At 39.8% G+C, this 27,189-nt stretch overlaps 1 protein-coding gene across 22 annotated transcripts in view; it reads right to left on the reverse strand.

Moving 5' to 3' along the window:
* Window positions 1–27,189, reverse strand: part of MFF (mitochondrial fission factor) — a 43,533-nt gene that overhangs the window by 15,638 nt on the left and 706 nt on the right. For 4 of the 22 annotated variants that reach the window (XM_043992757.1, XM_043992763.1, XM_043992758.1 and 1 more), the window contains exons 2-10: window positions 22,034–22,142; window positions 19,279–19,349; window positions 18,992–19,172; window positions 17,652–17,869; window positions 11,774–11,946; window positions 11,519–11,554; window positions 8,423–8,514; window positions 5,588–5,662; window positions 159–317 (exon numbers count right to left, since the gene is read on the reverse strand). In XM_043992757.1, coding sequence (XP_043848692.1) covers window positions 159–317; window positions 5,588–5,662; window positions 8,423–8,514; window positions 11,519–11,554; window positions 11,774–11,946; window positions 17,652–17,869; window positions 18,992–19,029 — 791 coding nt within the window. In that variant the 5' untranslated portion in view covers window positions 19,030–19,172; window positions 19,279–19,349; window positions 22,034–22,142. Of the gene's footprint in view, window positions 1–158; window positions 318–5,587; window positions 5,663–8,422; window positions 8,515–11,518; window positions 11,555–11,773; window positions 11,947–17,651; window positions 17,870–18,991; window positions 19,173–19,278; window positions 19,350–21,961; window positions 21,980–22,033; window positions 22,143–27,189 lie in introns of those variants that run through there. The other 18 variants (XM_043992767.1, XM_043992764.1, XM_043992762.1 and 15 more) reach the window with 11 other exon arrangements.

The raw sequence follows: 27,189 nt of genomic DNA on the forward strand, positions 1-27,189 counted from the left end.
AGAAAGCAAAACAAGTTGTTCCATCCATTGCTAGTCAGAAAGAGGGTACAAGGAAGGAAACACAAAAGACACCACACTCCACTAATAAGAAGCCAAAAATAATAATAATAATGAAAAACAAAGCAGTAAAGCTGGAAGAGTCACTGATGGCCAATCACCTGCGATTTTCATCCAGCACATCCAAGACCTGCTGATAAGCCCTACGAGTAGAAGACTGGATAAACGACAAAATGCCCCGAGCAGAGTAAAGATTAGATCCATCTTCGGGTAACATATGGGGAGGACAGACACGGGCCTGTTGTTGTGATGGTGTCACACTGTTTATACAAGCACAGCAAATGAAGAGAAAAATACTAGAGTCAGATTTTAAGAAAACTTTGGCTAAATATCTTCCCCAAACATTTATGCTTCATTTTTCTTTCCCTTTTCCCACCCTCCATTTTCAGCAGATTAAAAAACAGTCAACCCCCCAAAGTTAAGGTAGTGTATTTTACATAAGAAAATAATGTCAAGACCAGACGCCAAACAAGAATGGCAGTTTTTGTACCAAAATACAAAAGTAAGCCAACTGCATTAATGAGAAAGCATAAAAGGGCAGAGGTCAGTTCCAATGGGCTTGTCCCCCTGCCTTTGAAACATTTTCAGTTTACCTGGTATTCAGTCTGAAGTAAACACATGTCCAAGTAAGTGAACTGTATACCTCCATGATAATTAGAAGACTCATAAAGAATTATAATATTCAGATGTCAAAGTTCAAGCACACGAATGAATATCAAAAGCCTATACAGTAATGTATTAATTCATGAACCTTCCATTTAAAGGGAAAGGAAACTGGAAGTCATTTTTCAGGAAGTCAACTTTTAAAAAATAAAAAGAGGAACATAAATGTCTAAGTTGTAAATAAAATTGTAGAGAAGCACTGTGATTACTCATTTGTCTACATTCATATGCACTACTGAAAATTACTGAAATAGTAAAAAACAAATCTGAGAAAGAAATCAGCACTTTTTAAAGGCAGCACTGCCTAATCTTGAGGCCAAGAATGCTTTTAAAATGAGGAAGATGATGGTCCGGGACGACTTCTGAGTAAGAGAATTCAATCTTTCATTCATATTTAGCCGGAGATTTACTTTCTTTGTCTTCCTCTCCAAAGGCTCCTAAAAGCTGACTGCATTTGAACAGCTCTATTATATCTGGTAACCTGCCCAATAAACTCTTAAGATTGGAAAGGGTTTTTCAGTAACCTTAATAATCTTGGAACATGTTCAATTCAGTATTAGGTACTGGAATAGTACACAGATGTGATACCTCACTGCCTGGACCAGTTACTCATGACTACGCAAAAGCAGAATTATGACACCCAAGAGAAGTGAATATTACACATTCTGCCTTTGTGACAAGGTCAATGTACCTGATGGATTTTATCTTTGGGTGCTGGGGTCAAAGAATGATGACTGGACCTAGGCCAATCATACCATTTAGGAATGGACCAGATAAAATGAAGAGGTTTTATTTATTTTGGCTTATGTGAGACTTCTGGATATGACCAGAATTTCTTATGAAGTTGCAAAATGAGCGAGGTAATTATAGAGAATACAAGATTTTGGAGTCTCATGATACCAAACCTAGAGGAACTCTTTAAAGAATTTTTGAGTATTTCGAATGCTAACTACAAAGCATTAATACTTTATTAAGCATGAAATCATTTGTTCATAGTTGTTTACACTAGAAGAGGCCGAGTCAAATACTGTCAAGGTTAAGAGTTAAATTCTGACATTTCTGTTCAAAATCCCATCAATTTAGGAATCTAGAGCCAAGGGCAAGGTTAAAAAATATCAGGGTGCCACTACTTTATCGATAGCTCTCCCAAATTTTTGTCTTGAGAATTGGAAATCTCTTCCCTTGAGCCTATATCCTGACTTGCTAAAATGCTTAGACTCAGTCTGTTGATTTGTCCATTTGGGGAATGTGCCTACATGATAAATGGCAAAAGCCATTCTGAATTGTGGGATATTCAGCCTGGTGAACTGAGGTAAGGGTTCACTCTCTGTAACAGCCTATAAACTGACTGAGAAAAGCAAGATCTGAAGATCCGGAGGAAAAATAAACAGTGGGCTTAGAATTTAATCTTTTAAGTACAATGGGGAATGCCAGAAGATCTAACAGTGGGAGACCTGGTTGTGAGTTCGCAGTAGAGGAATACCACTGGAACCTAGAGGCAAAGGGAGAAAATAAAACAAATAATCTGAAACAGATAATCCATCTCACATGCCTCCAAGTCATTGACAAGTTTGTCTAGCCAACAGTTACTCAAACCATTCTGTAGTACCAGCCAGGGACAGTTAGCAGTGTCTGGAAGGCTATGGCTTTCACCTTAATGCTTTTCTAAACATTATGTTTCTTCCCTGTGTTAGATCCATAAATTCTGATTTACATACATCTCAAGAGAAATATTGACATTTGTAGACATGTCTCTATCTGTGGGGGTACATCTATATATACATAATATTAATTTAGTATTAAAAGTTCAAATCATTTTGTACATGATGCCCAAGAATATAATGATAAAAAATGAAGATCAGCTGACCCTTTGACCCTGATAGCATATTATACATGTTTTTGGTCCTTTAGAATTTAATGGTCCCTATAGAAAAAATGAAAATCATCTCCCACAAGATAAATCTTAGTGTGAGAACTGGCAATAAAGAAAAGTTTATTCAAGTTCTGAAGATGTTTCTAGGATCATAATATAGTAAAATGAGAAATAAAATTCTAAAAGAAAAACTGGGGACAAAATAGAGATGAGAGATGAAGTCTTTATGAGCGATAGTAAGAATACTCTCACTAACTTTTCTTCCCCAACCACATCTTTGATAACATACTTAGCTATCTTGTTTCTCAATGGGGATTAGAGAAAATGTCTAGGATCTACAGGGACAAGGACTGGACCTGCAATTTCATTAGTAAAGGGAACATGGTCAACCAAGGCAGGTCAGCACCTTCTCTACAACATCTCATCTTAAAAAGTTGCCTGGAGCATGGAGAAATTAAGTGACTTGCCCAAGATCCCAAAGCCGCCCCCCCCACCACACACACACTGGAGGTAGATTTGAATCCAGGCCTCCAAGGTCAGCTATTTACTAGGTCACGTTGCCAAAAATTTATAAGACCTTTAATTTCATTTAAACTGAAAATATCAAGTTGTTTCATCTTCCATCTATGTTTATTATAGTACCTGATGAACTGAAAACCAACAACTGCAAATCCAAAAATAGGGAAGAATGGCATATCAATTGCCACTGCTGAGAAGGGTCTATGCAAGTTAAAAAAACTTGCTCAGGATTATTCTGGTCATTAATGCATTTTTTGGAAGTCAATTGAAGAATTAAGATCTTTATTTTAAAAATCATTAACTTAAAAACATTCAATCTTTCCTACATATTCATTTTGAGAGAAGTTTTTTAGTTTTAAACCTCAAGGAAATTCAAGGGCAAATAAAGTGAATCAAATATTAATGCATAAGGTATCAGAATCAGAAGGGCCATAAGTGAAATTACACTTGGTTGGTGAAAAATTTGTCGGCATTTAAGACATTTTTGCTTAAAAAAAAGAAAAAAAGAAATACTGTGAGAAAAGAATTATTAATAACGGATTTCTTGGGGGGACCCAGGGACCCAATTCTAGTTTTTGCTCCCCTCCATTTTGGAAGGTTCAGTCCAGGAGACTTTAGCTAAACTCAGGGCCTAATTCTGTTCAGGGAGAATCCAAGGCCAGTGAACCACACCTATCTGAATTTACCTTTGATCCTTAGGGGGTCTCCCATTAGATCCTGATGTCATCACAGTAGAGCTAGCCAACTAGCTTAGATCAGTGTGTACTCTCTTTTACTCTCTACTCACCCTCTCCTTTTGGCTCATTACACTGGGTATGTCATTGTTTAGGTTTGTAAGCCTGTGACTAGGGGCAGCTAGATGGCGCAGTGGATAAAGCACCAGCCCTGGATTCAAGGAGGACCTGAGTTCAAATCCGGCCTCAGACACTTGACACTAGCTGTGTGACCCTGGGCAAGTCACTTAATCCCCATTGCCCAGCAAAAAAAAAAAAAAAAAGCCTGTGACTAGAGGGGAAGTTCAGGAGACAAGTGGTCAATACTTTAATAATGTGATATTAATAATAAATGCTTACTACCAAAACTGGTGCAATAGCCATTAATATATAATTTAGTAATATTTTAGAAAACCCAGTCTAGTCCCCCAATAATTTAAATAACACAGTACTCTAAAAAAAAAAAAGGTAAAAAACCAGACCAAAACATCTCATAACAGAAGTAGCAGAAAAGTTATCATCACTCAGATGTTACCCAATACACAGTGCAGAGGATACTGTACAACTGAAAGAACACCATTTATTTCCAACTAATACTCAGCAACATTCCACCATGGCAAAAGTTTCATTTAAATTTGTTTGCAAGTTAGAAAAGCTGTAAAGAAAGTATTTAGGACGGTGTCAATCATGTTATTTTATTGGTACTCTCTCTACTTCAGCCTTCCATAATAATCTATTATGTAAGTATTAGCTAAATAATGTTAGAAGACATGAGCAGAACTAGATTAATCCAAATTTATTTGACACCATATGTATATGTTCGTTACTAAAAAGTGAGTCCAAAGTCAGCTGCCTTCTTCCCCAAGGGTTTCTATGGGAAATGGCGTTTCTCAAACTGTGAAATTAAACCTCTTTGGTGAGATGCTGGTCTTTTTCAGAAAATCGGTCACCAAAAACAATCAAAGCGAAAATATCACACAAGTGATAAATTTCCTCGTTAATTCTCAAGCTGTAAATAAACAGAAAACCTCCTTTTCAGCCCTATCTCAGGGAGAACGATGGATTCTCAGAACTTACATTAAAAGAAACCAGCAGGCCAATTTGTGAAAAAGAACAACAAAAACCAACAAAAAGCCACAGTCATTCACCCTGTGGTGCCGTCATATGCCACAGAAGAACTACAACAGCTCTTCATTCCTCAGGTATCAAACCATGACAGGTGCTGTGCATTAGACTCTAGGTCAATGATTCTCAACCACATAGGGGTGTGTAATTCGCTCAAAGAATCATGGAATTAAAAAAAAAATTCCAAAACAAAGCTTAATTTTGGTTCATTCAAATACTAAAGATTTGCCAAATGGTACTTTAAGGAGGCTGTTTTTGAAAACATACTACACTGTAATTCCATTAAGACTAAGAATCAGTGCTCTAGGTTAATTTTAGTTCAGAACTCATGTGCCAGCATGAACTATACCAAGGAAATAGGTCTAATCATTCCATTTTCCTTCTGTGTATGTGTATATATGCACATATTTGCATGCATGTAAACACACATGTGCTTGCATGTTTGTGCATACACACACAATCTTTTAAGAGGTCTGATGACATAGTCTGAGAAACTTTAATGGAGGTATTCAAGAGCCAAGCAGTAAGAGAATTAAGGTATTATGTGCTAATCACTTTGTAAAAAAAAATTAGTATTACAAACCTATAGAATTAATACACTTCCTACTTGCAAAGAGCGGATCAGATAAAATCTTACGTGTATTCCGGGGCTGAAAATGATGACTGGAATCTTGAAATTTTATTTCTTGGGGCAGAATCTGATCTGAGCCACCTTAAATAATAATTATGCTTCTTTTACACATTCATCTTTGTAACACACCAAAAAAAGCTGAAAATCAATACTACTGTTCAGAATCCATGTTTGGGTTGATGGTTGGACATCGCAAGTACTTCCCATTGCCCCTTAAAAGTAACACAACAATTTGGCCTCGAAAGAACAAAGGTTTAGTCTCCTGCTCATTCTACTCACATTCTTAACAATGCCAAGGGAGGAGAGGGGAAGTAATAAAAATGGAGACAAAAGGTAAACATAAAATTATGTATATTTTCATCTTATGAGGAAAAACAAATTGTATAAGATATTAAGGGTTTAATAATTTGGTAGAGGCAAATGAGTTTTATACTGTCACTGTTCCCACCTCATCATATAAGTAACACTGCATATGTACAGTACTGATCACACAAAATTCTATTGAGTATTTATTTACATGCAAACATTTACTTTAACCTTTATGTAATATTCTGAAGTTGTGATAAACCCTGAAAACAATTTTAAATGACAGATTTATTCTAACCATAAGATTAAAAATGTCATCATATTCATAATACACTAGGAATGATATCAGGAAAGAAACTGCAAGGTTATATTGCCATTAACATGAGAAAATACTGAAATTAATAAAAATAATTTGCTGTTAAAAACACAAAGCTGGAAAATTATAATCCATAATATAGTATTAAAAAGTTTGAAAAATGTGCTACTGTATGATTTGAAGTCTCATTTGTGTTAATATATAGTTTTAAGACTACAAAAATGAAAATACAAGGGGATAACACTAATAAGTTAATTGCTGGAAGAGATGGTAGGCTACTGAAGACAACTAAAACAAAGAAAAGACACGATGGTGTTAATCATTTCTCTACTATGAGTAACAAAATGTATAAGTATAATATTAAGATCTAGGAGAAAACAAATGATTCATCACCTCAACTATACTTTAAGCAGAATGGTCCACACATACAACATGCAATCATTTCTTTTCTGGTTTTCCAAACAATTATTTAGCTGTGTATAATGAAATTTAACTGAATGAAATAGATAAGTTTTGCAACAGTTATCAAATGTTTGCCTTTTTTGTGTCTGAGATGAAAAGTATTAAGCAATAAAGGGCTTAGACAGACTATAGTTTATGCTGTACAGCTTAATAAAAATTCTTTGCACCCTTTTATAAATTTTTTGGAAAGGTAACAACTCTGGTCCTTAGTTCAACTACTTTTGTAGGGTATAAAATTTATAACATTAACTAGACTGCCAAATCGCATGGCTATTCTCTTATTTTCATAGAGTACTTGGAATCCTTGACTATGGCTTGTGTAAACCCCTGGTATACATAGAAAACTTTTATGTATCTTAGCTGATCTGCTATAACCTATGAGCATTTATAGATGATGGTAGAGAAATCATCCTTTCTTTTTCATGTAGTCTTTCCCAAATCCATTGTTTATTATCTGAATTTGGGTTTTCATTATATATAAACATTTGAGGGAAAGAGGCCACACACCTTGAAGGTAATACATTTAGCAAAGAAATGTTGGTGGTTACTTCCCTCCTTTTCCCTAAACAAAGGGATACAATTTTATCAAAGCAAATGAACACTTAGCCTCAAAATTTAACTGAAACGTCAGGTAACTTGCCCATGAGAATTGGCTAACATGAAGTAAAAATCTATTACAAAGAACCAAAATATATTACTGCTTATGACTCACTTCCTACATAAAGCCTACCTACACCCGAATTCTTAGAGACCTCTAGCTTATCCCTCACATTGGCACTCAGCTACCTCTTGCCTTGTATTACTCCTAAGCAGTTAGACCCTATGTCCTCCACCAAATGGAGAGCTCTACAGTGGGAGTTGTATCTGCCACAGCACTAATGGGACATCTTATGCATATAATAATTTTTTATTATTCCTCTAAATCCCTCTACTATTGCTTTTATTATTCATTAAAAATTAGTGAGGAATTTATTTCCTCCAAAAACACCAATCCCATAAAAAAATACAAAGAATCTTAAAAAACCTTTATTTTTAAAAGTGTAAAGGATTTTTTATTTCATAAAAATTCAAAGGATTCCAATTATAATGGGTGCATTTCTGCTTTAAGACATCTAAAAATACAAAAAAGGAATCAGGTTGTGATCTCCCCAAATCAGAAAACAAAAAGGAAAAAAACCAAAATTCTTTAAATATTATACTTCTATTTCTTTGTAATTTCATGTGTCCTCGAGCCCCAAGGAGCCCTAAGTAAGAGGGATAGTGTTCATTACACTGTGAGAATATTTACTTTCAAGTATAGTTTTGCTTACCATAGCTCACTCAGAATCCAAACCCTTAAAGAGATCACATACACACATTAAATTTGAAACTAGGGAAATTCTTTGCTGAGTTTTAAAAACAGAATGTGCTGGATAAAAATCTCTCAGAATTAGTTAACTGAATAAAAAAAGGCTCATCAGTCTAGGCGGGTGATCCCCAAATGAGCACACCACACACAAACAAAAAGAAAGGCATTAAAATATATATATACATATAAAAGGATGATACTACTGAAAATGCTCTCAGCTGACATCTGACTACACAAAGGAGAGTCTTCCCCAAATCTGAAGCCACCACTAACCTCACGCTCAGGGTGGATATTAGAAAACAAATGTGGAGGAAAGATCAATGAAAGGGGCTGGAGAGACAGCTGTCATTGCGGGGCAGCAGCTTGAGGCCAGGGTAGGGAGTGGGGTGTGGGAGGAGGTGCTACTCACATGGAATCATTTCTGACCAATTGTCCATTTTGTCGCACGGCATTTTCACTCATGGACCTCTCCCTTTTCAGCCTGCCAGCTGTACGGACTTGCTAAAGAATAAAAGGAGAAGGGGGAAGGGGAGGAAGGAGGAAGGACAACATATTTTCAATGAGTATTTCATAACTGTGTTGTTTCTCTTAGCCTAATTCCAGAAAGTACCTAATCATTTAGAAAAGAGGATGATCAAAGAAAGACAACTCAAGGTGTTTGCAAAGCCCCAAATCAGGGGGAGATGATTCACTTTACAGAAAGATCCAGGGCCCATTTCCTGCACAAGGCCCTCTTACATGAGGGAATTGAAATGGTTCCATTTGCGTTAATTCATTTCACAGGAACTTTTCAGGAAGTCATGTGTACACTGGGATTATGAATAAATATTTTTAAGTTTGAAGATAAAGTCAGAAATTCAAAGTTGGCTAAGTCTCAGTCTGGTTTTGAAAACTGAACCCCAAAGGGGTACGTGTTTCCCAGTATTTATTCAGGAACTTAGTGAAGCGCCCAGCTGGAACAGCTGTCATTAATTAAGGCATCTATTTTCATTGTTGGGGGGGAAATGAGGTTACTAAAATTGGTTTTTTAAACTTCAAATTTAGCTTATACCATCAAGCTGTCAATGATGGGAGTCACCTAAAAGGACCTGAAATGAACAATTACTTTTAGACTTGTCACAACCAACATTAATGGACATATAAACAAAAGAAAAATCCTGGGCGCTAGGATGTCACGTGCAGTTAATTTCAAAGTAGGAGACAAGCATATGTTGTATTAAATAAAACTTCTGTGCTGGTTAGATTAGGCAAACACTCTCCCCTATTTTCTATTTAGGGCTAAGCATATGGTCTAGATAGAATAATTATTTTTTGGAAATGATAATTTTGCTTTTAAGACATCAGGTTTTAATTTGGTCAAAGATAGGAAAAACACTTTTGATTTAGCAAAACAGCAGAGGATTTGGAGACAACATCAAATCACTAAAAAATTTCTCTTAGTAACTTACTTTATATAACTTAAGGATGCATGAAACTGATAAATCAGGAATATTAAACTTTATACTTTCCCAGGTCACACAGTACTGAGTTAGTTTGACATTGAAGGTCCTTGTTAGTACAGCCTCCCTAACTGCTATGGGGCTCCTTTAAAAGAACTGCTATCCCTAAAGAATTTTCCAAATACATTTCTTAACCTTGGTGGTACAGGAGAAATGTGTGCTTAAACAGGATGGGTGGGGGATGTCAGGCAGGCAAACTACATATGTGATTTTCATATGGCTAGATGAGATACCAAAATCCCAAGTCTACTGCTGCTTCCACCAGTGTAGGAAAAACTTTGAAATATGTTTTATATTTAATATTAAATTTAACTATTACATTTAATTATATTTAATATTAAAGATGCCATCTTTACCATCTACAACTGATGATAAGGTCAACTTGCAGTACATAAGTTCTATAGGTATCTGGAGTCTTCAATGACTTCTAATCATGTAAGCAATTACCAACGAAATTTAAGACACAAAAACCATCACTGGTAAAAACTACTACTAGGCACTTTATGGAGATCTAAAAAAATTTAAGGGGGAAAGAAGCTAATATGCACACCAAAATATTATGGAATCAAATGTATGATAAATGTAGGTAGAAACAGAAGTAACCAACAGCACCACTGCTAAAAGCGTGACTATCTACATCTGTCATGACTATAATCATCTTTCATGATGGTCTTGCTTGTTCCTTCTGATCGCCACATGTGCTTTTTCAGTATGACTTGTTTCTTGAGGAACAAAAGGGGGGAATGTGGTAAAAAGTTTTAACAGTCGGTTAGATAATGGAGAGACGCCAGGTTTTTTTTAGGACCACCCTTTTGGGGAGGAGACCAACAGCATGAGCTACGCACACCAGTCCGCCTGCCACACGCCAGATTGCCTGTTGAGCAATCGACTTCCGGGGTGCGAGCTTAAAAGGCAAGGAGAGAACGGAAGTGGGGCCTTTTTTCCTGCTCCGCTGGTCTCCTGGCTGCGCTGCACAGACAGACGCGGACTGGAGTTTGACTCGGCCTGGCTCTCGGTTAACAGCACGCGCTTGACTCGGTCTCTCTCCCCAAAGGTGGCCTTGGGTTTTGGTGAGTTTTATACAGAATATAGACTAAGCCTAGACTTAAGGCGATTTGTATTGTATTTCTACTTTCCTATCCTTCTAATCAACATCACCTTGTGACTACCATACAATAAAAGGTCTATCTAGAAAACCAGAAGCTTCTTCCATTTACTAGTCTGGGAGATAAATTAAGGGAAAGGTTAAGTAGGGTAGATTTATGATCTAATATCCAATTTTAATCTCACATACTGAAAAAACAGAAGCATCAGGGAAAGTCAATGGCGAAGTGATTCACTAGAGGCAGAAAGTCTATTGCAGAGCAAGCAATTCATTGGCCAAGCCAAATGTAGCTGATTCTTGGACGGGTCCATAGTAGGCTCTTTTGTCCAGAGGGGTATTCATAACTTACAGTTAGCAAAAATATCTCCTTGGAAGAGTACAATATCCAGAGAATGAGCTGGATGGTTTGCTCTACCTATTTCATCCCTATCTGTTACAGCTACTTTTTTTTTTGGTGGGGCAATGAGGGTTAAGTGACTTGCCCAGCATCACACAGCTAGTAAGTGTCAAGTGTCTGAGGCTGGATTTGAACCCAGGTCCTCCTGAATCCAGGGCCGGTGCTTTATGCACTGCACCACCTAGGTGCCCCCTGTTACAGCTACTTTTGAAAGCATAAAACTAATCCCAATAGTACTTTCACCACCACCACCACCACCACCACCACCACCACCACCACCACCACTACCACTACCACTACCACCGGGAAATTATGTTACTCAAGTGTGTTTTTTTTTCTTTACTTTAAGCAAAAGACCAATCCTACTCCCCAGCTTGCCTCCCATTCCCTGCCCCATCTTTGCTGCTGGATACAACAATGAAATGCCTTAATAGCCTACCACTGCCATTTTATAACTCTTGATTCTCAAAGTCCTCATACTTTAAGTCCTTCCTTACAACCCACCTGATGGCTGGATTCTTCCTCCAAATGTGACTTTTCCTGAAAGGTAAAGTGTTTAGATTTAAGAAGCATCAGCATTATGCCCTGTAGGTATGCATCTTTGTCTGAGCACAGTAGTACAGTGTTCTGTGTAGGGACTAAAGGTCACGAGGATGATAGTCTGACTTGAATCACTATTTCTTAACTGCATCCCCAGCCCCACAATCCCCTTTTAGTTTTGTTACAAGAAATCTGAATTTTGAGAGGAAAACAACTTACATCTTCATTTTGAGGGGTTGGAGGGATGGGCCTTTCTAAGTCCAGAAAATCGAGTGGTCTCTCGCTTAGTGTCAGAACACGGGGAGGTGTTTTTAATGCCAATGGTTTGAAAGGTGTTGATTGGATAAGGTCAAGGTCTGCTGGTCTTGAAAATGAAATGTCTTCATTATTACCTGGAAGAGCACATTTTAAATAATCTTTTCAGTACAATATACTAGTTGGAAAGTCATCTTAGTAAATCTCATCAAACCTTCCTACTCCTTGGCCTCTCTGACTGGAGGGTGGGGCCTTCACTCCAACCCTCCATTTAGGGAGGGAGCAGCTCAATCACTCCTTATTTCTTGCCTGGCTGCACTACTCAGGGACTTCTCCACCAGCTGTGCCCCTATTCCCTGAAAGGAACATGCCCCTCCCTCTTCCACCCCAGCTTTTCAGCTTCCTTTCGCGTGTGCCCTTCCAGGGACTGTCGTTCTTTTCCCCCCTCCTTCCATATTTGTATCTCAATTATTTAGCGTAGTGCTAAGCACATACTAGGTGCTTAATAAAGGTCTACTGGTTGTTGACTAGTCTCTCTCTTCATAAGTACAAAAACCAGTGGTATCCTTCTCCTCTAAACAAAATCAATTTAGTTCCTTATGACTTGTTACTTTGACTCCTAAGTAATACAGCAGATGTCATCAGTGTCTAGTTTTTTTTTCATGCTTTTACTTAAATTCTACAGTATTTATAAAAAGGTTTTAAATTACAACCAACTGAACGTTAAAATCAGCAATCTCAAATAGATCATATGTAAATTAATTAATTAATAAAATCAATAAATTTATTAATAAATAAATTAAAATTAATAAAATCTAATTGGATTTAAGGGAATAGAAAAAGTTTAACTATATTTTACTGGTGAGAAATTTGAGAAATGAGCAAATAAAAGTTCTAACAACCAATCATGCTAACCTATATGAGCAAAACATATAAGAGCTGTTTTAGAAGGACCATCTAAAGAAGATGAGTTATGAGTATGTAGGGAGGGGGGAGGTAGTTTCTTAGTAAATGAAATGAACTTGTACTTTTCAAATGCCCATCCCCATCATGTTTGTTCTTGTCGCATGATTTCCAATTAAGGGAGTAAACACAGCACTCAGCTATAGAGTATTTAATATTGATGCCAAGCTCTTTGACATGATACTCCTGTGGGCCCATGAATTTCTTTTTTAAAAAAATGTGTGCTACTGCTTATAAGGGTGAACTGACTACAGCAGACCAACACAGACTCAGCATTGATGCAAGGAAAAGGGCATGGTTTGGCCTAGTCATGCTGATTCAGTTCTACCCTCTTCCTATATAAAGGAGCATTTATTCTTGGAATGCAGTGAAACCACATAAGGTATTGCTTCTATAGAAGCAGCTAGGTGGCACAGTGGATACAGTGATGGATGCGGAGTCGGATAGTGACTAGTGAACGGCCCAGGGTAAGTCGCTTAACCCCTGTCTGCCTCAGTTTCCTGATCTGTAAAATAGAGATAATGGCATCTACTTTTCAGGGTCATTACGAGGATCAAATAGATATTTGTAAGGTGCTTTGCAAACTTTAAATTGCTATACAAATGCTATCTATTATGAAATGCTGACTGTTATTTTCTTCCATGTTGACTGGCAGGTTGAGAAGAAGCCTTGTATAGAGTTGGGAGGGACTGCAGAAACGATCTATTTCAATCCCCTCATTTTACAGGGGAGCCAACCAAGGTCCAGGGAAGTTAAATTGCCTAAGGTAACAAGCAGGAAATCAACCGAGATAGAATTTGAACCCCCTGACTCCAGAGTCCAAGTCCCTACCCACTTACCTTGCACAAGGCACTCACTTTGTTAGGCACTGGTGGCAAAGAAAAGAAGCAAAGGGTCTGGAACTGAAGAAGGTCATAGGTTTGATTTGAAGAGGAGAAATTTGGGAAGATTTGAGCAGGACCCTCTAAGAAAGAAGAACACAAAGGAGACTGGAGCTGAATGAGAAGGACTAGAGGAAGAGAAGGCTGCTCAAGGTAAACTGAGGAAACAAGTCCTTGAGATGGCAAGCAGTTAAAGAGAGAGCAAAGGATTCTAGAAGCACAGATCTAGAGCGGAAAGGAATCTGAGATGGCACCTAGTCCAAACCCCTTGTTTTGTAGCCTGACACTGTCTCTCAAAGGGTTAAGACATAAAGCAAGAAGAGAGACAGTGACAGCTTTTTTCCAACAGTTCTCCAGGGAAATCACTGGCAAGTGAGCTGAGGTTTAAGGATCCTCTGAGTGAGTTTTCTAAGGGCCTGCATGGAGCTCATATGATGATCTTCCTCCTAGAGGGAGGACAGGAGCAAGAGAAGCACCTCCTCATTCTGCAGGTTAATGGGGAGAAGGACCCCCCCCACACACACACACTTAGAAAAGGAAGCAGAATTTCAGTATGAAAATGACAAGACTCTGAAGAGGATGGGGGTGGGGTGGGGGGGTAATCCTGACTTGGGTCAGGAGGTGGGAAAGAACACCAGAAGAAAGGAAGAACCACTGAAACTTGGACTTAAGAAACAGACATGGAGCTCTCTTACTCCCCTCCCAAGCCAAGGAGATGCAGGCACTAGGAAGCAAGAGCTAAGTCTGGAGGAGGCAGAGTGAGTGCTAGTGAATGCCGAGGCCACCCGAGGGGAGGGAGGGCCGAGACAGCCTTGGATCCTCGCTCCTGTCACCACTCCACCTGGCGCCTTGACAACAACCACTGAGAAACGTGTTGCTGAGGCACAAACCCAAGAAGTGACAGAGGAACGACTAACACAGCAGATGCACGACTACTCTCCGCTTCTGGGGACTCACAGGAGAACAAACAATGCCAAGAAGAACCTAGAAAGAACGTCAAGAGATGACACAATGTGGGGCTCTGAGGGAGTAGTGCTGGTTCTTTTCTCTCCTAGCGCTCTGCAAGAAGGTGAAGGTTTCAGAAGAGGAAGAAAGAGTTGGTTAGGAAACAGTTGGCTAAGAAAACTGTCTGGGAGCCGCTATTTAAATCAGGATTAACAGGCTGTGGTTACAAATATACCTCACAGACAGGTCCCCATTACTAGACATATATTCAAGGAGACTGGAGAGAATTAGGATCTCTGGACTTATATCCTAAGGAAGCCACTGATAAGAAGAAAGTCCCTGTATAAACAAAAGTATTTAGGAGAAGCACAGTGCCAGGCACATAATAGGCACTTGATTGATTTTTGTGATAGTAAAGAACAGGAAACATTAACTGGGGAAAGGCTAAACAAACTGTGCCCATTAACTGGGGAAAGGCTAAACAAACTGTGGCACATGAATGTAATGGAATGTTACTGCGCTTTAAGAAATGGAATTTGTCTGGGACGCTAATCCACTGTTGGTGGAATTGTGAACTGATCCAACCATTCTGGAGAGCAATTTGGAATTCTGCCCAAAGGGCTGCAGAACTGCGCATACCCTTTGATCCAGCAATAAGCCTGTTGGGCTTCTATCCCAGACATCCCCAAAAGAGAAAAAGACCTATTTGTACAAAAATATTTACAGCAGCTCTTTTTGTGGTGGCTAAGAACTGGAAATCACAGGAACGCCCATCCATTGGGGAACAGCTAAACAAGCTGGGGTATATGATTGTAATGGAATATTATTGTGCTATGAGAAATGACAAACAGGGCAATTTCAGAAAGGCCTAAAAAGACTTATAGGAGCTGATGTATAGTGAAGTGAGCAGAACCAAGAGAACATTGTACACAGTGACAGCAACAGTGTTTGATGAAGAACTGTGAGTGATTTAACTATTCTCAGCAATGATTCAAGACAATCCCAGAAGACTAATGATGAAGCATACTATCCACCTCCAAAGAAAGAATTAACATTGACTGAACACAGGCTGAAGCATGCTATTTTTCACTTAAAAATTTTTTTCTTTTATTTGACTTTTCTTGTACAAAACGACTAATATGCTAATGTCTTACATAATTACATATGTATAACTTATATCTGATTGCTTACCACTTCACAGAGTGCGTAGGGGAGGGAGGGAAGGAATGATAGAATCTGGAACTCAAAACTTTAAATAAAAAATGTTTATTATACAAAAATAAAAATAAAGAAAGCTAAAAGAAAAAGAAATGGTGTTTGTGATGAACACAAAGAAACCTAGAAAGAGCTATATACACAGTGATTAATGTAAATGGGAAGAACAACTACATACCAAAAAAACAAAATTAAATGCAACATAATTACAAAGATCAAGCAGGACTCAAATGAAGAGATGTGAAAAGACAGCCCCAATCCCCTTCATGGAGGCAGGAGCATGTTTTTAGATTTTGTTTTGATCAGTTGTGCTGACTTTTAAAAAATCTTCTCTAAGAAATGTCATTTGTCATTTGGGATGACCCTTGGGAAGCTGGGGGTGGGGGTGGGGAGGGAAGGGATATTTGGAATAACTATAATGATCTATAAAAACTTACTTAAAAAAAAAAAACAGAATTAGAGTCCCATATACACCAAAGCATTCATAGTACTATTTTTTGTGGTAGCCAAGAACTGAAAACTAAATAAATGTCTATCAATTGGAAAATGGCTAAACAAATCAAGATATGTGAACATGATAAAGTATTACTATACTGTAAGATGGAATAAATATGAAGAATTCAGAAAAGCATGGAAAGACATATGAGGGCATATTTTTGGTGCCCTCTAAATGGTGTGTCCTGGGACAAAGCTTTTATTCTCCCTATGAAATTGTAAACACCTTTAGAGCAGGGTCTGTATGTTTGTGTGCATGTCTGCCTAGCACAATACTTATTTAGTCCTTTTGGTGGGAACAACAAGCTCTTCCAAAGTTTCTCTGGTAATTTTCAATTTTCATTAGCCAGTTTTTTACTTTGAAGAAGTCACTTTATCCTTCCAGAACCTTCAAATCTAACATTCAATTTGAGAAAATAAAAAACCTCCTTCTCCTACTTGTGGAGATGGAGAACAATGGGAATGGAATATTGCATATACTGTCAGACATGGCTGACGTGTTTTTATTCAATTTAAGTATTTATTTATTATGATTATTTTTTTATATATTTACATGTACATTTTTTAATATATCATATTTTGGCTTTGAAGAAATGCTTCTTTTTTTCACTTTTAACATTGTTGTTACAAGGAATGGCCTGCTTTGTAGGTAAGGGACATATTTGAAAATGGATGTGATATTTTTTAAAAGCTCCAAGAAATTTTTTAAAATTAAAGAATACACTTGCTTGGAGTCCTGCAAATCTCATTTTAAAAGTTTTTATCTTGAACTATAAGGTGGAGAAAATTGCTTAGGTATGCTTAGGTCATGCAAGTTATCACAGAGGGTGGCTATAATGTAGAAAGACAAGTAGTAGAGAAGCCCAGAAGTTCACAGTAAACAAAAATCTAAGAAAGGGAATCAGTAATAAAATCTATGCCCTCAGAAGTCTGTACGCAAATGAACAAAGTATTGGCAACAAACAAGGTCAAATAAAAATAACATAAGGAGAAAAATCTGATCTCACAGGTATCACTGAGACTTGGTGGGATAAGAACTATGAGTGAATTATGGCTCAGGAGAGTACATCTACAGAGCAGATTGCAAGGCCCAAGAATCTTTAGGGTGCCTACCCATCTTTAATTCACTCTAAATTTCAGACAATATAACACTTCCTGTAAAGTACTACTAAAGGATCAAGTCACTAGGAACACACACTATTAAGGCAGAAGCAGAATTTCTAAGACTTTTCCCTAAAAAGCATTTTCTCAAAAATCGAAAACCTTATCCAATGTCCCCTTCAGGGGTGCATAGAAAAGACGAGCGTCTGTTAGTTGAATTTCATGGGAAAGTAGAAACCTACCTGCTATGACAATCCTCTCAGGAACCTGCATCGTGACACTGGCATTCGGGACTCCTTCTTGGAAGCCTGGCTCCAGGTCAGGAGGTGGTGGAGCGACTTTTAACTTTTCTGGGACCCTCATGCGCTGGCTGATGCCTTCAGTGTACTCCATCTCATACTGAATACGATTTATTTCTGCCATGTCAGCTGTGGGAGAAGGAAATGCAGCCCCACTCATCCTAGAAAAAGAACAGTTTTTTTCAAAGCCAGGAATTAGTTAGTGATAAGCCATGTCCCCCTCTTCTGAGTGCACTTAGCAGATAAAAAGAGCACAAAAAAGAGAATTCCTAAAAGGATAATGTGAACATATACAATATAAAAGTCACCAAAAAAGTTTTCCTAATAAAAAGCCACGTGACTTGTTATTAGTGAAAACCTCCAGTTTGGGCGCTAACGCGGAAAAAAGAAAGATATGAACATTACAGGAAATGTACCTTCCCCTAGTGCTTTGGCTGCATTAGAAAAAACAAGCTGCTTGATAAATGTACACAAAAAACCATGAAATTCTGTCTTCCTCCCCCCAGAATCAGAGTTTCCCCACAGAGGCAGGAGGAGAAACTGCTAGACTTTTAAAAATATTAAATTGGAAAACTGCTCTCAGGCATGCACAACACTCTTCTTCAAAGTAACCTCACTTTTAAAAAAAATCTCAGTGGAAGGATGAAGTTCACAATTAGAAAAGAAGGAAAACAGGGTCATTCAAAGTTAACTAAAAAGGAAAGGTTAAAAAAAGGCTTGACCCCTCAAGATCAGAAAATGCAAGTTCAAACGGGGCTTGCTGAATAAGTAGTTTTTGATGCTTATTAAGGTACATAATATTGCACATCTTCATGAAGAGAATTTGTTTGTTTGTTTTTGTAGGGCAATGAAGGTTAAGTTACTTGCCCAGGGTCACACAGCGAATAAGTGTCAAGTGTCTGAGGCCAGGTTTGAACTCAGGTCCTCCTGAATCCAGGGCCGGTGCTCTATCCACTGTGCCATCTAGCTGCCCCCATGAAGAGAATTCGTGATCAAGGAAATCTTCCAAATTCGTCATCTTTTGCGGGGTTGTGAGTTTTACCATGTAGGTTCTATCTTAGGTGTAGTAAGAAAGTACGTGACAGGCCTTCTAGCAAAAAGGCAGAGCAAAATGCTTGCGTCCATCCAAAGTCAGCAGGCTGTGCATGCTTCCACTGGAATGGGGTAAGTGGGGGTGGGGGTGCGGGGCTAATGTCAGGGGGCAGAGAGAGCAGCAGCGCACGCAGTCAGGCAACTTTCCAGCCCTCACCGTGCCGTCGTTAACTGACCAGGACTCCACTAACCTTCCTAGAGGGGTGTCACTGCTCGTTCTTTTACTCATTTTGGCAACTGTGCGGGCACCTTTACAAGGACTAGTCAAACACTGCTACCCTGCAGCTCAGGTAACTGTACACAATTCCCCTACAGATCTGACTTTTTTGGTTTTTGGAGCTGCACATAAGAGCCCGGACACTGCTTTCCCAGCTGTAAAACAGAAAGGAGAAATTGGCATTTTAGCAATTGCAATCCAGGAGTTAAAATAAACACAGCTTAAAGTCTTATGTGGACTTAATGTAGCCTGAAGCTTTACCTGAGGGATTTATTTCCAAACTTTTAGTTGCACATCTCAGAGATCATAAAGACAATTTTTAAGCAAGTTTACTGTTTTGCAAAGAGGAGAAAGAGAAAAAAAATTATACTTTGTACATATCGCACCATGAATGTGGATGTTTCTGCAAGCCCTGGGGGCCCCTCCCAGCCAGCCTTGCCTCCTTCACAGGCTCTCCCCAATCCCTACTCTGTACCCCCAAACTCCTCTAACCGTCGGACAGCCCTCCCTTCTCTGCTGCAGCCCCTAAGCAGGAGGTAGTTCCCTTCCTGGTTAGGATGAAGCCCCCATCTTCGCATCCATCACCCGCTTGCTGACATCTCCTCCAGAAGTTTGCCCCACAACCTGCCTCCACTCTCAATCTTGCGGTGGTTCTTTCCCATTACCTACAGATATACTCAGGTCTCGGCCTTGCCAAACCTTCGCCAGCCCCTGCTCCCCTCATCAGCCAGCCCCCTTTTCATTGGCTTCGCTGCCTGACTCTTCCAGAGGGGCCTATCCTCCCATCCTCACTAGGTTCCCCAGCATCTTTGCCTCTGGCTCCCGCCATCGCACTGAAACCACACTCTCAAAGGTTCTTCGTGCTCGAGTCTTCACCGTCAGGGCCAGTGGCTTTCCCCTCAATCTTAGTACTATTCCTCGTCTCCTCTGCAGTTTTTCGGCACTGTTAACACCAGCCCCTGCCTGGACACTTCCTTGAAACCTCTTCCTCCCTGTTTTACTGCTTTTTTTCTTGGTTTCCTGGTCTCTTAGTAAGTCTCTCCAGTTTCCCCCACCCCTTCCCACCTCATCTGTCCAGGATCTTTTTTCTACTCTTTAGACTCTCTCTTGGGGCCCAATCTCCCCAAACGGCAGTTTTCTGAACCCTCGTCTATCATCCCTAAATGCTTTCTGGGCCTCTCGCCCTGAACTTGCCGCTAGCATTTCAAAATCAACACAATCACAACAGCAACTCATCTCCCCCCGTGCGTCCCTCTATCAGTCTGCTGAACATACAAGACCCCTCCTGGTCACCAAGGGTTGTAACCATTCTCTCCCCGCCATGAATCCATTTCTGCCCTGCCTTCCCTTCTGCCTCTGTCCCCGTCTCCTCTGCTCACATCACCACCACCACCTTCATTCAGGTCTTTTCCATCTCTGACCTCACCTCCATAAAAGTCTCCTAACCAGTCTTGCTGCTTCCCCCCCCCTCCCCACTTCATTTTATTTATCAAAACAATCTTCCCAAAGTATAGGTCTGACCAGGGCCCAGCCTCCTCACAATCCTGACTCCCACAGGAAAACCACTTGGGCTGCCAGTCCAGGCCCTCTAAAAGTGGGCTCCCACACGTCTCTGCAGCCCCACGGCTCAGCACGCCCCTCTGCACGCAAATTACCTTCTAACCAGACCGTGCAGCCTGTGGCCTCCACATAAGTGTATCAGCTTCAGCCCAGCCCCCGCCCAGCCCCTCTCCTTTTGGGCTCCCTTTAAGGCTCTGCTGAGGAGCCCTCTTTGCAGCTGCTAGAGCTCTGGACCATCTTCTTCAGGCCCCTCCCTTGGACCGTCCTGCCAGACAGGGCCTGTTTCTTTCTTACCTCTGTGTCCCCAACACCCGGCCCGAGACCTGGTCCAGATCTGGGATTTCATAAGTATAGAGAATTCCCCATCTGCAAACTCTGACTGTGCAACTGTAACTCAAGATTCTCAGAGAGTTGCTTGGAGTGTTAAGAGGCAGGCAGTCTATGGACCACAGAGGTATAGGTGAAATGCAGTGGATCTGCGGAGGGGCTTACGATTGCTTCCAAGGTCAGCCCTCTATCCAGTATACTGTATGTATCCTAGCTACTAAAGAAGCACTTAACAGATGTGTATGGGTTTAAATGATAATTCCTTGTCTTCAAAATGACTTTATCCACATTATGTTTTCAGAAAAGTATTGTTATTATACACTGTTTTTGAATTTTTAAATTAAAATGTTCCATAAGCAATGTTTCTCGCTGAAGTTTTTCAGCATCTAAAAAAATCCCTTAACACTCTCCTTGAGAAATATTAGCGATGCTAAGGAAACTTCATGAGGAAAAAGGTAAAACTCCTCTAAATAGATTAAATAAGAGTAAGGAAACTAACTCTAAAGGCATTAAACAGCAACCAAAAAAGTACTTTACATTGTCTTCTGAAATTGGACAATCTAAGAAACAGTTTAAATAATCACTTTGGAACCTTCCAAAAATAGCCAAATGAGATTTTCTGAAGATTTTACATATGAAAGTCAATGATAGTGAAACCTGAAAGATCACCTTTTAAATAAATATAAGTCCCTGAACTAGAAAATGATACAAACATTAAAAAGGCTCTTGCTTTTAAAATGCTTCTCCATCTCTCTCTCTGAGATGCTGGGAAAGAGTCTTAGAAAGAGGGAGAAAAAAAATTCAGTTGTAGAGTCCACCTCGTTTTCGTCTACTTTCCTTCCCCCAAATGTTCAACACTTCAAGGCTCTGGATCCAGAGAACTCACACACTAGTGTGGGCAGCCTGGCCAAGGACAACACTCCCCAGGGCCACAGAATCGGCTTGCAATGTAAGTGGGAAATAGTTGACAAAATAAATAAAAAATACAGTACAAGATGGATAATGTTAATATGGGGTTTTCGAAGTCAAGCTGCAGCTCAGAGGGATCCACATTTACCTGAGTTTGACACCACTGCTCACAGTGCCAAGAAACAGTGGTCAAAGGGGAAGAGAAGATTTTCTTACTCACAAAAGTATTCCAGCTATGGCTTGCTCTATGCACTATCTGCTTCTGCGCTTCATATCAAATCCTTGAACTTGTTTCAACTAGGATGTGCTGTACTTGTTGCTTCTTTTCCCTGGAAAAACAAAGTAGCCAAATTTTACACAACCTCACGTTGTTGGCAACCATCCATTTCAATCCAAGGAGTGGAGGGTCACTGGAGAAAATGAAAATCTCCAATTGTTCCAAGTCTCAGATTTATGAGCGAACATCTTAACAAATACTTATTAAGTGTCTGTGCAAAGCAATGGAATAGAGATACAGTGATCAAAAGAGCCCCTCCAAATGAACACCTTCCCACACGTTACTACAGAGCGCTCTTCATCTGATAATGAGTCACCTCCAAAATGAAACAAAATCTGAATTCTAAGACTGTTCCTAATGTACCGACAAGTTTGTAACATAATACGGCCGGTGAAAAAAACAGAGCGTAGTGGAGGAGACTTTACTGTGTGTGGGCAAGTGAAGCATTTAGAATCCACAAGAAGAGCAATGGAATCAAAGCCAAGAGAATCTGAGAAGTTTGGTAATGCAGTCACCATTCAAGTCGCTGACGGCCGCTTACTGCTCAGACTGTGCATGTAGCTGGATGGCCAGACAGTACCCGTCCCTTAGAAAGGGGCTGGGGAAAGAGGAGTCAGAAGCAGAAGCGAACATCAGGAGAACAGGCTGGATCATCTCTCTGGCCCTCAAATTCCCTATCTATAAATCAGGGGGTTAAATTAAATGACCCCCAAGGTTCCTTGCAGTTTTAAATCTTGGCTTCTATGATATTTGGCAGATTGTGTCTTGCCTTCCATAAAGTGGCACTGCTTCTTGCCTCCAAAGCCTGTTTTTTAAGCACAGTTGTTAATAAGAAGTCACTGATACAGCACTTGTGTTCCCCAGTAGACAGAGTTCCTCGGGAACAAGAGCTGCTTTTTGTCTTTCTTTGTATCCCCAGAGCTTAAGTGCCTGGCACACAGTAGGTACTTAATAAATATCTGACTGAATAACTAACTGTACAAACATCTCATTTGATTCTTAGCAACCACTAATCTCCATTTTGCAAATAAGGAGGAGTCAAACGACCTGACCAGGATCGTATCTCAGGTAAGACTTGAACCAGGGCCTTCCAATCTCCAAAACAAGCTTTATGCCTCATGGGAACGTAGATATTCTCTTGGTGAGAGGCAGCATGCTGTAGTCCAGCCTCGGAGTTAGGAAAAAGCTTTGCCTCTAACACATACTGTGTGACTATGGCATAATCAACTCAACCTCTCGGTGACGTAGGCAACTTTATATGGCCACAAAACACAGAATCTGACCATCAAGAGGAACAATCGCAGGGTCGCCCAAATGACAAACTACATGGTGGGCATGAGCAGTGTCTTGTCCGCAGAAGTGACATAAAAGATACTCGAGGACATGTAGGTCTGGTAAAGGAAGTCAGCTGCTCAACACAGAGATAACCAGGAGCCACAAAATATTAAAAGAATCAGAGGAAGGTCTCCATAGACTTGGAAGGACAGGGACTAAAAATATATAGAATGAGAAATTGTAGATGGGTCGCCATCTACATGAGCGAAATGCCCAAATCAGCATGCTCAGAGATCCAAAGTATGTAAGTGTAATGGACTGATGGCCCAACAGGCCCACCGATTCACATGCTCATTAACAGTAATTTTTAAAACAGATTCATTGGATTTTGTTTTGTAATTAACTTTTTGGTGTCACACGTCACGGCCGAGTTGGAAGTAAACAAATTTTTCAAGGGAACCCAGAGCTAGAGCTAGAAAAGAATTCCAAGGTCATCAAGTCAACCTTCCTCACTGGCCGTCCTCATCCTCCACTATCTTACAGATGATGAAATTGAAGCCCAGAAAGGCTAAGTGACTTGACTAAACTCAAGCAGATCTCTGAGGTGGGATTTAAGCCCCGATCCTGACTCCAGAGTCAGAGCAATTGCACAGTAGGTACTAGACCGCCTCTCAAGCACATCCCTGTGCAAGACACGGTATAAACTAGGCAATGGTAGAATAAAGAAGAAACCTGAGACAGCTCCTGCCCCTGAATTGACAATTTAATGGGAAATGGCAAGTACACAAATAGCTATGATGTATGGCAGAATGGGATCAGTGCCAATAAGAGTTCTAGAACAAGTGCCATGAAAAACTGAAGGAGAGAAGAGGCTATTAGGGGATCAAGGAGGGGCCAGTGTTGGATTTGGGAGTCAGAAAGAACTGGGTTCACATCCCATCTGAGCCATCTGTGTGACTCTGGGAAAGTCAAGTAACTTCTCTGACCCTCAGTTTCCTCATCTGTAAAACAGTAACAACAGTACCAACCTCCCAAAGCGATAATGGTCATCAAACCAGATGATGTAAAACACTTGGCAAATCTTCCGCTACTATATAAATGAGAGGATGATTAGCAGAGGTAGAACCTGGGGTGGACTTTGAAATAAGGGAAGGATTCAAGCAGGCAGAGGTGGGGGATTGCAGACATTCGAAATGAGAGGAAATGGAAGAATCAAGAGTGGAGCAGTTTGGTTAGAACACAGAATACAGGAAGAAGGGTATGAGATAAAATTGGAAGGGAGGCTTGGAACCAGAGTATGGATGGGACTGAATGAAAACAATCAGGTGTTCACGCTACAGTCTAGGTACAGTAGAAGGCTCAGTAAACATCAAGCTGGAGCTTAATAAATGCTCACTGATCAGTAGCCAGATGGGTGTGTTAAGATGTCTTAGGCAACAATGGGAAAACTGGGATGAAAGGGGGAGAAAATGGAGGCTGCAAGAAGAGTTAGGAAGGCATTACAGCAGTTCCACATTAATATATTTTCCAACAAGCACATCAGTTTATTTTTATAGTGTTTCTTACATTAGGATTAAAAACCAAGAAACTCCCATTTGAAAAGATGGTTTCTGAAAGAGCCAAGTTTTCTTACAGTTCATTTGAGCTCAAAGAAGTTGAAAACAGAAGATATGCTTGTGTTATCATCTTTATCAACTTTCAAGAGAAAAGGGGCATTTCCACTCAATTTCTTTTCTTTTTTTTTTTTTTTAGTGAGGCAATTGGGGTCAAGTGACTTGCCCAGGGTCACACAGCTAGTAAGTGCCAAGTGTCTGAGGCCGGACTTGAACTCAGGTACTCCCGATTCCAGGGCCGGTGCTCCATCCACTGTGCCATCCAGCTGCCCCCCACTCAATTTCAACTATGTTGTGTTTCAACTGCTCAGGTAAAACACAAACAGGCCAAACATGTTTTTCCTATCCAATTACATCATTCTTGGAGAGAACCCTTACATATGAGGAACAGAATCTCTACTCTGGAGAGGTATATTGATTTTTAGAAATATCATCACTAAGTAGAGGATGAGGTAGGCTCAAATAACCAAGGCTGAAAATATATGCTTGAAATGAAAAACAAAGTCGTCTCTAAAAACTGTCAGTCACTCAGAAGAGGAGTCACCAGGACCATCTGGTTCAAAGGATCAAAGGAGTTCATGTGGTTCTTCCTGGGCATATGCCACCCAACCCCACTCTTCTTTGTACCTCCTAAACTCAGAGGCCAACAATTCTCAGCAAATAATCAGAATGTTGAGAGTTATTCATTTCTAAGAAGTTAATCAATAATGGGAAAATACAAGTTAATAGGTTATCTTAAAATACCATCAAAATCAACTATGATGGCAATGAACTGGATGCCCATCCACCGGGAAATGGCTAAACAAGTTGTGGTACATGAACGTACTGTGTCATAAGAAATGATGAGCAGGCAAATTTTAGAGAAATCTGGAAAGGTTAATATGAACTGATGCTGAGTGAAGTGAGCAGAACCAGAACACTGTACATCGTATCAGCAACACTGTGCCAAGATCAACTGTGATACTTAGTTCAAAGACTCATGATGGAAAATGCTCTCCACATCCAGAAAAAGAACTGTGGAGTCTGAATGCAGATCTAATCGTACTACTTCCACGTTTGTTTTTCCTTTCTCATGGTTTTTTCCCCTTTTGTTCTGATTCTTCTTTTACAACATGACTAATGAGGAAATATGTTTAACATGATTGTACATATATAACTTATATTAGATTGCTTGCTCTCTTGGGGAGGGGGTAGAGGAAAGGGAGGGAGAAAAATTTGAAAATCAAAATCTTACAAAAGTGAATGTTGAAAACTAAAAAAAATTTACCACTGCTCAGGATGATTTTTTTAAAAGTATTCAAACATCTGCATGGTATATTAACGAAGAGTAACTTGAGAACTATTCTGACTAATATGATCCTTCAAATTAACTACCAAGGACTTATGAAGGAAAATGCTAACCACCTCGAGAGAAAAAAACTGAGAGATGGAAATGTGTTTTGTAAGGTTCCACATATACATTTATATCAAACATCGGTTTTCTCTAAGGTGGGGCTGGAAAGGAGGGAAAGAGACAACCTGGAACTCAATTGTAACCTCAAAAGCTAATTTAAGAAAACAAACAAACCCCAAACACTACAAGTTAACACCAGGAGGCAGCAATTCAAGAACTTGCCTCATCACAACACAAGCACATTCTCTATTCAGGGGAAAGCAGTAACAACATCTAATGTTAATCAAATACTAGGTTATTTGGGAGAACTGGTAAAGGTCTAGTAGAGGTAGTTATTGTTTTGTAAGTTAGCACTTGGGGATTTTATTTTCTTTCCATTAAAACATATCACCAAACTTTTAACTTCTAATTACCTCCCCCCCCCCCCCCTTCTAGTTTGTACACATTGTCAAGTTATTTCCTCTATTAGACTGAGAGCTCACTGCTAGCAGGGGGCTTTCTGTGACTCCAGCTCTAAGCACACTGTGTGGCACACACTAGGCGCTTAATAAATGCTTGTTTACTTGACTAAGCATAAACGACTTGGCCCAGATGCCCAGCTTCCCCCCCCCCAATTTCCTCCTTAATGGTGTCTCAGTGGAGCATCTCCTTAAAATCTAGGGGCAGCAATGGAAAGGGTTTAGAGGAGGGGGCTCTAGGATTGAATTCTGCCTCTGCCAGTTATCAGGAAAGCCCCTGGCTCCAAATCTGGCTGGGGGTGGGGAGCCAAAAACGAGGTTTCGACTAGGAGCCCCTCGAGGGCAGGTGAGGCCAGCACA

Source organism: Dromiciops gliroides, chromosome 3 (assembly GCF_019393635.1).
Source record: "Dromiciops gliroides isolate mDroGli1 chromosome 3, mDroGli1.pri, whole genome shotgun sequence".
Classification (NCBI taxonomy): Eukaryota; Metazoa; Chordata; class Mammalia; order Microbiotheria; family Microbiotheriidae; genus Dromiciops; species Dromiciops gliroides.